The sequence below is a fragment of the Phoxinus phoxinus genome (genome assembly GCF_949152265.1).
Source record: "Phoxinus phoxinus genome assembly, chromosome: 11".
In the NCBI taxonomy this organism is placed as follows: domain Eukaryota; kingdom Metazoa; phylum Chordata; class Actinopteri; order Cypriniformes; family Leuciscidae; genus Phoxinus; species Phoxinus phoxinus.
The window spans coordinates 5,039,124-5,053,265 of NC_136886.1; the positions used below are offsets into that span (position 1 = coordinate 5,039,124).

The 14,142-nt window shown below is 37.4% G+C and overlaps 1 protein-coding gene across 13 annotated transcripts in view; it reads left to right on the forward strand.

Moving 5' to 3' along the window:
* Positions 1-14,142, forward strand: part of ptprt (protein tyrosine phosphatase receptor type T) — a 228,363-nt gene that overhangs the window by 203,021 nt on the left and 11,200 nt on the right. For all 13 annotated transcript variants that reach the window (XM_079628114.1, XM_079628109.1, XM_079628115.1 and 10 more), the window contains 6 exons: positions 989-1,025; positions 3,015-3,112; positions 4,023-4,139; positions 6,926-7,080; positions 9,851-9,986; positions 12,418-12,567. In XM_079628114.1, the coding sequence (XP_079484240.1) occupies positions 989-1,025; positions 3,015-3,112; positions 4,023-4,139; positions 6,926-7,080; positions 9,851-9,986; positions 12,418-12,567 (693 nt within the window). The remainder of the gene's footprint in view (positions 1-988; positions 1,026-3,014; positions 3,113-4,022; positions 4,140-6,925; positions 7,081-9,850; positions 9,987-12,417; positions 12,568-14,142) is intronic.

A 14,142-nucleotide genomic window follows, 5' to 3' on the forward strand; every position in this document is an offset into this window, starting at 1 on the left:
TTTTAAAATTAAAATAGAAAAGTTATTTTAAATTGTAAAAAGAAAAGAAAAAAGAAAAAAATCACAATATTACTATTATTTACTGTGTTTTTAGTGGGTTTTATTATGTGAGCATAAAAGACTTTCTTTCAAAAATGTAACAAAATCTTACCAACCCCAAACTTTTGAACGGTGGTGTATATTCATATATCCAGATTTCTGTTTATATGTTTGTTTATTGAATGTATAAGTTGACTTAAACATCAAACAAGCTCAGAATATGCTGATAAAAAAATTATGATCTTCAAGTTTGAATATAGTATTGATGACCTTTAAAATGTGTCTTGCGTAACCACCTCAGAATGCCAGAACAACTTCAGTCTTTGCTGTCAAAGAAGGGCTTAATAGATTAATGCATCATTTATGTGTTACGCTTCCGAGAGCCTCGCTTACAACGAATAAAAGATACAGTGGATTTCTGCGCTTAAACGCGTTGCTGCAAATGACTCTACGCTCCGTGTCCACAGCCAGCGACAGCTCGAATGAAAGTGCTTCCCTGGCTCCTCTAAATCCACTAACTTGATCTAAACACCATAAAGACACAGTCGATATGATTGTGATCATTACAAAATGGAGAGTAAACATGTGCAGATATGCTTCAGCGCGAGGCTTCTCGCCCCGCAGCCGCGATAATCGGGCCACCCAATCTTATTCCTGATAATAAAACAATTATGTTCTCCGTCGTACCACAGACCCGGTCGTAAACTGCAGCGGTGCTTTTAAAGCTTGACAGGAGCAAAGCTACATTGGTTGCCAGTTTGTTTCACAGTGGTTAAAATGCTAATGAACCCAAAGGCATCAGAAAGGTGAAATTATAATGTCTCATTGAGTGCTGAATTGGATTCAAACAAAGTCTTTATGCAAGTTCATTGTTGCATGTGGTTTGAGCAGGTAGAGAAATTAGTTTCATTTGAATAATTTCATCTTCCTTTTTCATTCTGTTTCCCAGGGCTACCACAGACCAAGGCACTACATAGCCACACAAGGTAATTAACAAAACCAAGAGAACTCTTCTGACATGAACGCAATCTACACATCTATGTTGATATATTCAAAATAAAAAGTATGTTAATTAGAACATAGATTAAAGCATTCACTTGTGTCCAACAGTCTGTACAGAGATGCGAACGGAATTTAAACTGGTTGCAAACGTTCTTTCACTCTTGCATTTGTCCTGCTGTCGACAGACTCAAGTGCATGGAGTATATCAGAAACTGAACGCGCATCTGTACACTGTATCTATTGTAGACAGCGTCAGTGATTATAATGTTTTCTATTTGCTTTTGACGTGACGCGACACAACGCTCACATCCAGTGGAGGCAAATGTCAGCCATTAAGCGACTGAATAACAGTGGGCGGGGCCTATGGTGCGATGATGTATGATTGATGAATGGATTTGTAAATGTCTTTCCCTTATGACAGTCATATGCAAATGAATTTGCCCGTGTGACGTCACAGATGCCTCAATATCAAAACAGGCCGTTTTCAGAGCTTGATTAAATAAGCTTTGTTTATAATGAGGAGGATGTTTTAATCTATGAAACTTGCAGAATGTTTAAATTGGTACAAAGACATCTTATATGTCAAAAGATCAAGGCACATTTGATGTCTCATGACCGTTTAAAAGAATATCTGTGTCCCAATTCAGAGGTTTTATCCTTCGAGGGCCATGAAGGTCAGACTGAGCGTTGTTCAATGGGACGGTTTAGCCTATGGAGAATTGTTCTTGTCACCTAGCAACTGTGACAGCTGTCGTTGATGATTGGCAGTAACATTTGTTCTGGACTTTTTTTGAAAGTTATATTAAACTGTCTGAGAACAAAACAGCAGGGGCGTAGAATTTAGTCCCTACCAATATCCAGTGACACTGATATATCCCTAGCAATAATTCCGATCAAAACTTAAAATATATTTATATATTGATGTCCCCGTCCCCACCAATTTCAAAATCAAACCTACGCCACTGCAAAACAGGGTTCACAAACTGTCAAAATATGTTCACCATGGTCCATTTCTATATAATAAAGAGTATAAACTATATATAATCTCATCTTTGTAAGCTATGAGTTGATATTTGAGTAAGTTGAAACTCAATATTTGCGTTTAATAGTGTAATTTGGCAATTTCTCTCAAAAAAATCCTGTCGTCTCTGGCGCACAATGAATTCTGGGGTAGGCAAGGCCGTGAAGGGTTCATCTGTGTTATCCTTCATTGCACTGGAGACAAAGGACGCATTTGAAGGAGCCTTTCAAATTGGGACAGCCTTCGCCGAGCCATAGTGACGCAATTGGCCTTCGAAGGATGCAGCCTCTGAATTGGGACGCAGCTACAGTTTTATGTTGGGTTTTGAATGCTTACTAAAAGTATGCTGAGCCACATTGTTTGTGCATGAAGTTTAGTGAGTTTATTTTGTGCTTCATATAAGGCTTCTTAAAATGTCCCCCTATTTGAGGTCCTTTTGATTATATGCAAGGTATGCATAAATATCAGCATCAGTTAAATATCAGCAAAGCATTACTGGAAAGTATGTATTCTGTTTTTAACATTTCATATTTTAAAAGATATTGGCCACTTAAATAGTAACAGAGTAGGTAGTCTTTGTCAGTGTAGCTTATTAGTTTAAGTATAGTTTTACTGGAGTTAGTGCATCTGCAACTAACTTTTTTTTTAATTTAAATTTAAATTAATTAGATTTTATAGTACAGCTGTAAAAATGCAAATTACTAACTAAATTAGTTTTGAAGTAGCTTTCACTGTTGGTGTGCTGTATTCCACCAGACTGCTTAATTAACTTTACATGTATTGGTCAACAGAAACATCAACCCGGGATATACTAGCATGAACTACTGTTTCCCTCAGGAACTGTTTGTGAATCCATAAAGAAACATTGCATCTTATTTCTAGTTGTTTTGTGAGTGTTGCGTGATCTTGGTGGTGGTTTGCTTCTAAATTTGTCCCTCCTCCTCTCTTGTAGGCCCCATGCAGGAGACCGTGAGGGATTTCTGGAGGATGATCTGGCAAGAGAATTCTGCCAGTATCGTCATGGTAACCAACCTGGTGGAAGTGGGCAGGGTAGGGTTCTTGTAATTATCTCTTTCCTTTGTAAATAACATTCTTAATTCTGTGATATTTAATAAGCACTCCTCCGATTGCTACACGTTTAACTACGGTCTAGCAGTTAAACTGAGTGCGTCGACATTAAATACTACACGCAAATATATCAATCTGTGAGGTAGGTGCTTGCGCAATGTATTTTAGAAGTAGAATCTAGCAAGAAATCAATGTAAACGTGTAATATGTTTCTGTATCTCAAAGAATAAAGCAATCGCAACCTTGGTTGTGGGCTCCATCTCAGAAAATATGGCATATTTAAATGGCAAACAAAAAAAGGTTGCTGCTTTATATTTTTAAGTACAATCAACTTGGATGTTTAAGTCATTTAAACTTAAATTACATTAAATGACAAAAAAAAATGTTAAAGCATTGTAAACACATATGTTGTCATAACTTACTGATCATATATTTTTTATAGTGTAGTTTGTGTGATTGATCTACCAATTATTGTAAATGCAAGCGGAAATCATATAGAAGGATGTTTCACAAGGGAAACTTTAAATGAGTGAGTCAAGCATTATGGAGGACATCCTAAAATGGAGCACAATTAGGTGCACAAGTCCTTCACAGGATCCCCAACGAGAGCTGTTTGATGTCACAATGAGTATAATTGAGCGGTGTTCAATGATTGGCTCCAGTGAACTCGGACCACAGGGGTTGTTCATTCAGAGATAACATCCTCTCTGACAGGTGGCCAATTACACCTCTCTGTGTTTTCAAATGTCATCAGGGACTTGTTTGATAATACTGTTTCTGCAAATGCCAATTTGACTTAGACCTTGCTGTAAAATAGAGTTATACTGAAACAAATAAAGATGCAGGTGTTGTGTTATAATGTGTACATGTGGGTGTCTATGTGTCCGTAAAGGTGAAATGTGTGCGGTATTGGCCTGACGAGACCGAGGTGTACGGAGACATCAAAGTGACGCTGATCGAAACGGAGCCTCTTGCAGAATATGTGATCAGGACTTTTACTGTTCAGAAGGTACAAACTCATCCTCCATCTGTACTCCATTCAAATCAAATCTCTCAAGTTGCTCTGAGGTTGCTCTTTCATTGCTCAGGTGTTCTCAGTTTATTTGTATACTAATGCGTCCAAAATGGAAATTCTAGGGAGATTGTTAGATAATATAGTGCCTGTACAGTATGTAATTTAATATGCAATTTTATAGAAGAGAACAAAATAGAATATTGAATAAGAAAATATTAGAATGAGATTCATTTATTAAAACTGCCATTGGGATAGGAAAAATAAACTTGATTCAAAATATGAAAACTCATGCATTTTGTTTCGCAAGTACATTCAGAAATAAAAACTTTTCAGCAGTCTCTGCATGCATCTCTTCATCCAGACTTATGTTCATCCATACCATATGAACCATCAGCTTGTGTTTAATCTCATAATGCATCTCTCACTCAATCACTTTTATTGTTCTTATTATACAGGAACAGCTTGACGTCAGATCTGCATAAATTGAAAAAAAAAAAAAAACTAACCATGATGTTTTAACAAACAAACTTTACGAGATCTCAACATAAGCCAACAGACAATATTGTGCAATGAAAGCATATCGCAAAGAAAGCTCTTAGGAACGGTATAGTTTTGTTGTTGAATGTTGTAATCCAAACAGAACAGATGTAGGGAAGCTTTGATAGTGGGTGAAATTAGTGTTTGAGAGTCGTTTTTGAGGGGGAGAGCGCGGTATGGAACAGAATGTCATCAGCAACTTTCTTAAATCACTCAATCCATCTGTCTCACGAGGCTGCTGCCTCTCAAACGCTTCTCAACTTTTGAAAGAGAGTTGTTAGGGTACATCCTCCTCTCAGCGCATAGTTGTGCTTCATAATGAGTGCGAGCTGAAAATGACAAGAGATGTTTTCTGGATATCAAATGGGGACTTTTGCTTAAATCTCTGATTCTCAGACATTTCACCAGAGAAAAATTTCTCCCTCGAATTTTCTCCTTAAATCTAACGAAAACATGCCTGGGTTACATTACATAACAAATAATACAAATTACTTTAAAAGTTATTTTATTAAGGATTTATGTGTATTTTATATGTATAGACCTTTTTAAGTTTATACGTATATTTTATAAATTATATTTTGCATCAAGTTTTTTTTTTTTGCATTGTTTCATTATTTTAATGACAGTTAATAACATTTTTATCATTTTCTTGAAGGGAAATATTATTTATTTGTATTCATTTATTTATTTGGGGGGAGGAAAAATAACGCTAACTCTTTCTTAAGATCATTCTTGAGTGTCCTTGTGTGTCTACTGTAGGTATGCATTTCATCCCCAAGTGTTAGACATTAGAGCGTCTTCTTTTTTTTCATCTGTCAGTACTTCCTGTCATCTATAGCAGCTCAGTTACGACTCTCCAGACACACACACTAATGCACACAAGCTGCATTTAACGGCTACATGGGTCCTCGCTTGGTGGTATCAGCACCTCCAGGCATGGATTACGCCGCTCTCAAACCCAAATTATAATTAAAAGCTTATCAGAGCATTAAGTGCTAGTAAGGAAGTAATGGGAAAAGGTTTCTACTGTAACACAACACTGTGTGTGGAAAAGCCTCAGCGCTCGCACAGATCGAACCACACGTGTACTGTTGTGCTGTGGTTCAAACACTGACCATGAGGTCCTGACGCACTTTTCAGTGCAGTTTCTACACTCATTTTGGGAAACTAATTACAGTGTCACATTGCCATATTTCATGATACCTTAATTACAAGAGGGCTTAACCAGTGGCGCAAAAAGTGGGTATGCGTTATATGCGGCGCATAGGGGCGCAGCACCAAGGGGGGTATTTTCTATATGTGAGCTGCTGTTGTGCGTTTCTAAATCATTTCTGCATTTCCTCAATGTTATATAACCTTTTAGAGGACTAACAGGCTAGAGTAGGCACCCTCATAAGATTATATCATCGAATTTTGACATAAGAGGGGGAATAATAGCGCTGAGCGAGCAGGTACGAGTAGTGAGTTGTCGTCGAAAAAGATGGATAAAGTAAAAAAGCTAAGGGCTAAAAATAGAAAAATAAAGAGGGAAAAAGGAGATGGCATGTCAATTGATGCGCGCAGCTAAATAAGTGGATGGTGAAAGGCATCAGGTAGGATTCAATGTGTGACGTCCACGCATGTAGGCCATCGGCACTACCGGGAGATTCCGGGTGCTTTTTGGGCCGATACATACTTTTTTTTTTTTTTTTTGTCTTTGTCTTAACGGCCCATAAAACTCATACATCGGCAGGCCATTCATTGTTTTTTTTGTTTTTTGTTTTTTGCTTAATTGCCGGCGCCTGGGTTAGTGCTGGTGTAATCCATTGGTAAAAAAAAAAGTCAGCGTTAGGTTTTTTTCTGACATTTTTCATGAAACACGTAGATCAGCGGCCCATTGGCTCTTTTCTAGATTGACACTGGGCTGGCCCAATCACATCTTTAATGTAAAGTATAGAAATGATATAGGGGCCGCCTAATTTGTTGCTGCATACCCCTCTGACACTGGGTAGTTGTGCCCCTGGGCTCAACAATACATTTATTTTAATAAATGTATTTTATTTTATTCCATATTGTTAAGCCTTGCACTACACCTTGTTTTTACACTGTATACACTGCAAACTATACCACATGGTGTTGATATTTATTGACATGCACTTATTGGGTGTCGTAATCCTACCCATCTTCTACCATAATCACATACCTGTTACCTTCAGATGATGACACCTGTAGATATTAAGCTCACCACATGCTCTTGTTTGCAGAAGGGTCACCACGAGATCCGGGAAATCCGGCAGTTCCATTTCACCAGCTGGCCCGATCACGGCGTTCCCTGCTACGCCACAGGCCTGCTGGGCTTCATCCGCCAGGTCAAGTTCCTCAATCCTCCAGACGCAGGGCCCATCGTTGTGCACTGCAGGTGTGTTCTTATCTTGATTTCTTTTTTTTTCTTTTTTTTTCTTTTTTCTGTCCGTTTCTCACTTTTCTTACATACAAGTTCAAAGTTCTGGTGTAAAGTTGGGCTAACAGTGTGATTATGAATGTATTACCAGCCGTACCAGCAGCGCAATGATATTACGCAGCGCCTGTGACCGGCACTAAGTTTGTAATATCATTGTGCTGCTGTACGGCAGCAGTTCCTTGATTATTACACAGGAATGAGAGTATAGTTCCTAGTCACATTGGCCTAGAAAATTGCAACTTTTCATTTTCTGATTGTCTTAGTACACGATGTAATTACAGAAGAATCCAGTTTTAAATAGGAAAAATATCTAAACTCTTTGGTCATTTTTTTGAGAGAGATGCTAACGGTTTAATCAGATTCAATTATCTATGCTAAGCTATGCTAAAAGTGTTACCGCCAGACCCGGAGATCGGCTGAATGGATTCGAAAACGGTAAAACTCATCTGTTTAACTCTAGGGGAGTAGGAAAATTTGCCTATTTCCAAAAAGCAGCTATAACTCCCAAACTTAAGGAACCTGGTGCGGATCATAAAAGGCGCTAATTTTACATGTAACAGGAAAAGAACCCAGGGAGTTTCAAGACAAAAGATGATTTTCACACATATTCATGAGCTGACACAAATGTAGGATGTTTCGGCACATGGATAGACACTCACCAATAAATCTTTCCGCAACATGGATGCATGGATAGATAGAAACGCACTCACAATTGTGGGGAGTAATTGGGAGTGTGTGGGAAGAAGGTTTGGGAATGAAAGGTGACAGCGGGAGACTGTGAAGTGGCAGTGTAAATTTGCAGTCGGCCTTGCAATGCCGGAGACGAAGCAGATGTGACGAAGAAACTTCCAGAACAGATTAGCCCAAGTGTCAAGTGCTCCTGGTGCAGAGATTAAGATTTCAGAACGTTACAAACCGTCTTTACTTCTGAGGAACACTAAAGCAGTTTTAGGAGAATGTCTCGGCTGCTCACAACAGGTTTGATGTCAATAATGAGGTATTTTGAGACCCAACAAACTGATGTGCCATATTTACCTCTTCTATACGAAAGTGCATTTCAAATTGAAGATTTGCAGAGGAGGGGAAGATTATCAGTGAATAATGTTACATTTTGGACCGTAACAAAAACCAATCATATGACGTCTAAAGACTTATGAGTGATATGAACTACTATGGTGCTTTCATGAAGCTCAATTGTCATTTTTGCTGCTTGATAGTTTCTGTCATTTACTTAAATTTTATGTGAAAGAGCAGCCAAGACATTCTACTAAACATCTCCTTGTGTTCCACTGAAGAAAGTCTTACAGATTTAAAACATAATGTTATGAGTTATTCCTTAAAGGAACACGAGCAAATAAATATTACATTTATATTGATTGTGTAAAGATGAAATGTGTCTTCCTCTTTTTTTTTGGCATATTGAACTAATGAACTCTTCGTATCTTATAGCAATTTGGGGATGATAATAATAGTGAATGAGTGACTGAGGATGTGAGGTGTAAAGGACATCCTCCCTGTCTCTTTCCCTCTCCGTCCCTTGCTTTCTTTCTGTCAGTTGTTTACCACTCGCACCATTAATCACTGTGAGTGACGGCCAATCTGTGGCACCGTGGAGCTGCTCTGTATTTGTGTGTGTGTGTGAGTCGTTTTGGAGTGACTGATAGCACATCTTCTGTCCAAATGCTCTCTCTCACACACAAGCATCTTGGTCTGCCAGAACCTTGTTTGCGTAACACTTAACATTTGGATCCTAGCAGAAATCTCCACCTTATGAATGTGTTGTGTGTGTGGGTCAGGTTTTATCCGTGTTGTGAGGACCAAATGTCCCCAGAAGCATAGTAAAAAATTAAATTGTGTACATTGTGGTGACCAGCAGGTCCTGCGAGAAGAATGCCTTAAATACACATGCCTTCATAAATAAATGAAAAAAATGCTAAATCTTTTCCTGTAGGGTAGGTATATAATGTCTTTATGTCACTTTTGATCAATTTAATGCATCATTGCTGAATAAAAGTATTATTTTCTATTAAAAAATATCATACCGATCTCATACTTTTGAACAATTGTGTGTGTGTGTGACACTACCGGTTACAAGTTTGGAAACATTAAGGTGTTTTAATGTTTTTGAAAGTAGTCTCTTAATCTCACCAAGGCTGCATTTATTTGAACAAAAATACAGTAAAAATAGTAATACTGTGAAATATTATTACAATTCAAATTAACTGGTTTCTGTTGTAATATATTGTAAAATGTAATTTATTCCTGTGATCAAAGCTGAATTTTCAGCATCATTACTCCAGTCTTCAGTGTCACATGATCCTTCAGAAATCACTCTAATATGATGATTTGCTGCTCAATAAATATTTCTGATTATTATTAATGTTAAAAACAGTTGTGCTGCTTAATATTTTTGTGGAAATTTTCATTGATAGAAAATAAAACTATTCAATGGAAAGTCTCCACCATGACATCAAACCAAAGTCATTTTTGCTTTTCAGCTATAATAATAACAATGAATGAATGATTACATTAATGAATGAGTTATTTAATAATATTGTCATATAAATGAATATATAGTTTATAGAATTTAATATACATTTATTAAGTTATCTTTTCATTTAATATTTTAAAATGAGACTTTCGACTCTCCATCACAGTCTTACATCAGAAATGGAGCTGGTGGAAGGTTATCATGCAGGTGAATCTCACTCTTCTGTAATTTCCGCAGTGCTGGTGCTGGAAGAACAGGCTGTTTCATTGCAGTGGACATTATGTTGGACATGGCAGAGAGTGAGGGTGTAGTGGACATCTTCAACTGCATCAGAGAGCTGCGCTCACAGAGAGTCAACATGGTCCAGACGGAGGTGAGCAGCACTGGTTACCATCATGACCCTGTACAGCTTCACCTCAGAGTGTGTCGTTCAGGCAACCAGATTGTGCTTAGATACTCACTCGTTTAATTATTTAATCATTTGCTAAATTAATAATTCGTTAATTTTCTTAATTATTCACTCACTAAACTTTTCTCAGTCTCACTAATGCAGTCATTTACTATTTTGTTTCACTATTGTACTTTTAAAAGTAATGGGTTACAATATTGTGTTGCTCCCAAATAAAGTCACTTGTAAAAAGTCAGCAGCAAACACATTGGTAAATAAAGTGAGATTAAAAAGTATATTTTTGTAAGTTACCATATTTAATTATTGCAGGTTTGTGTAATATTCTCAGCTTGCATTTCACTGTTTTTATTAAGTTTGAGTGAGATGAGTGAAAGCCTGCTCACATTTAGTCCAGAACGACAATACTCATCATGTTCACACACAGCTCACACAACGCCTCTGCACTTACCCCTGGTTTCTCTCAGCATGAGGACAGGAGAGCTGCCAGTCAATAAATGGGAAAACAAAGAAACTTGTGGGACTTGTTTAAAAAAGTTTATTTTATTTTTTTTTTAAATTGAAAGTAATGTGTTACTTTCAATCCCTCAGTTGCAACCTCACTCGCTTACTCGCCTTTTATTAAGCTCTCCAGTCTGTGAAGATGATATTGAAGACATCTATTTTCAACTTAAAACTTAGATAACCTTTCTTTTCCCTACATTAATCCCCACACTATAACATCAAAACAGCCTGAACATGAAATTGCCTAGACCACGACAGGCACAATTTACTGAATATTGGAATTTAAATTCATGCCCCCTAGTGGTGTATGAAAATTACAATGGCACTGTTTTAAAATGCAACAAAGCAATAATTATAGTAAGTATAAATTAATAAATGTATTTATTAATTAATTTACATTACAAATTTTGACACTAGTGTTGTTTAAAAACTCTTTAAGCCTTGATTTTCAAGCATTTGACATGAAAAATCATATTACTGCTGTAGTAATTGTTATTTAGTACAATTATTATTATTATTAGCCTAGGTATAATAAAAAATGACTATTATTATAAATGATATAACATTTTAGATACATTTGATTACTTTTATAAATGTAACATTTACTTTAATAACATTTATGATAATAAATGACTAAATCACATATTACATCAAATCAATGTGCTGTTTTATTCGATCTATTCAGATATTACAGGTTTTTGCAGTGAGGACAGCATGCTTTTAAAGGGCTAACACTAAACACAGTGGTGGTGGTGATAATGGCTTCTGGGAGGCACTTTGTGTCAGCCTGCAGCTCCATTCAAAGATAATCCTCCACAGACACAACACACAGCAATTAATCTTTTAAAAGGCTTTCTCCTCGTCTTTTGTCCTCAGACCTCGGCAGAAGTGCTCACCAGGTTATGGAGTAATAGGTACGAGAGGTCAGCTCAGCTTGACTGTAGCTTAGCGTGGATCAAAGGTCTACATTAGCATTCAAACCTTTAAGCCGGAGGCATTGTTGAGCTAAAATATGGATAATTCCGGCCAATATGTGGGGCTGGGGTTTAGGAAGGAGTTTAATATTAGCTGCAGGATGGGGACGCTGTTTGAAAGCCCCCTTGATCTCATTTTTAAGGCAGCAGTTAAAGCAGTTTCGAGGGATGCTGCTGTCGCCGCAGGACTTTAGCATCAGAAGTTGCAACGCTTAAATCCATGTAAAACGTCCCTGAGGCAGGAGTCATTCCCCTTCAGCAAACTGCGGCTCATGCATCAATGTTCATGCACCGCTCCATACGAACGTTTGTGAGGGGTATCGACTCCATATTTCCCTGATGATTTGCAATGATGCTGTGCGGCATTCACTCTCAGCTTGAGTTTGGGCTTCTGAAACTTGTGTGTTTGGATGTTCATGAATAATGTACATTGGCTGGTTTGAAGGTGTAAAAGTTTAAATCAAACCATTAATTATTTTAGAGCTGTGATTATTGTTTTTCTCATTCAAAAATTAGCTCTAAAATGCCAAAGGGAGGTTTTCTCATGTGGCCGAGCAGCAGCTGCAGTCATTCAGAATCTGTGGGATAATTAAATGTGCTTTCAATATGGTTGACTTGTAAATCTAGATATTGCGTTACTTTTAAATCTTAAACTGATTAAATAATATTCAAATATATTTTTAGCGCACACACATGTATGTATATATAAACAGTAATAGAAAGAAACAACACGGCAAACTAGAAAATATTGGACACCAAGCACAAGACATGATTCATAAAACATAGTGCTTCCATTTATAACACACACACACACACACACACATACACACACGCCATGGTACTGAATTTCATAAGCACCATGATATTAGCATCTCTTACCAAGAGTGTACCACAGTGTTGATCTCTCTCTCTCTCTGCAGGAGCAGTATGTGTTTGTGCATGATGCCATTCTGGAAGCGTGTTTGTGTGGGAACACGGCTATCCCAGTGTGTGAATTCAGAGCCATCTACTACAACATCAGCAGACTGGACCCTCAGACCAACTCCAGCCAGATCAAAGATGAGTTTCAGGTGAGAAATCCACACGAATGGACCACGACAAACCATTTCCACCAAAATAGCATTGTTTTTTTATTGTTGTTTTTTTGTAAATACCTTCTTAGATGTGAAAATACCGTAGATACAACAAAATGCAGATAATTTGGTATTTGCCATCACACACACAAAAAACATTTAGATATTATGAAAAAACTCTGAAATCGATTCTTACACCAGGAGATCTCTTTTGAATATATTATTTTACAAAAATTTGTATTAGGATTTTACAAGAATTAGTGCATCACTGTGCATCATTTCTCACGGGTTGCTCTTTTGTAGCTCAGGAGACACAAATTGTAGACATACAGTAAAAGTACAGACTTAAAACATTATGGGTAATAGCGTAGCTCAGATCATTTGGTCTTATTAGAATTTGACCAGAAATAACAGGAGTTCATATTGAGATCTCTCACCTTTGAGCAGTTGTACAGTAGCTATGATCAGTCTGTTGCTATGTTTTTTATCCAAAGATGAGAATTTATCTTATGCACAAAATTGGAAAACCACATAAAACCGTTGGCGCATGCATTTGATAATAACCAAACCAACATTTGAGATGCTGTGCAGTGACATTGGTCTGCTAATCAGTCCAGCTCTAATCACATCCTCTGTTGAGGCAAAGTCACTCTCGTTGCGCATCGAGCGATTAATTCAGTAAATGTGTTTCCAACGTAGATTACGCTTATATCTTCTTTTTGGATAAAAAAAATTATCCACCCCAATTGAGCGTGCATAATTGTTTGTATGCACACTTGTAGAATTTATGCACATCTTGGCTTTCCAGACAGCATTTTTTATACAAAATCTTAAAATTTGCTTTAAAATATTTGGATTTAAACATAGCTTGTGGAATTGTTTGAAATCTCCTCTTAAAGAAGATTCGATTTATCTGAATATTGTCCTGCGTCTGTCCTATATTCAATCTCATTACAATCTAGGAGGAACAATTGAGATACTGAAGAGATTTCATTTGTGATTTATCTTAAAACGGTTGAAACATGCGTGTTTTTAAAGCTTTATGCTTCTTGTTCCTGCGGCTCTTAAACTATAATCAGTGAGCAGCCCACATGGAGGCCTAATTTACTGAATCCTCCAAGGTTTTTTGCTGTCGATTGGCAGTGCTGCATTATGGCTGAAGCCCTCGCGGCTATTTCTAACAACTTTATCAAGCTCTCTGGTGTGATTTCAGCATGATTTCCCCTAAATTCGAAGTGCTTTTCAAAAAGTCAATCGGCAAAGCGTGGTGGCGTCCTTAATGCATTTAGATGAGGCAGGTGAGTAAAGACAGTGACTCAGACGTCGGGGGAGAAAGCGCTTTTTACGAGCCATTGGCGATCTGCAAGAGCCCAATAAAGCCCAGAGCTGAGCTGTTTCTTTTCATGGTGCCTTTATGTTTTGTATTCCCTGTGAAATGAGTGAGCTTCTGCCGTCTGAGGGGAAGCAAAGCTTCAGATCTGTGAGGCGTCTCATAAAATATGATGAATATGTTTCTATCTTTCTTTCCTCCCAGATCTTTCGTTCTCTATCTAGCGTTGCATCTTTCTCTCT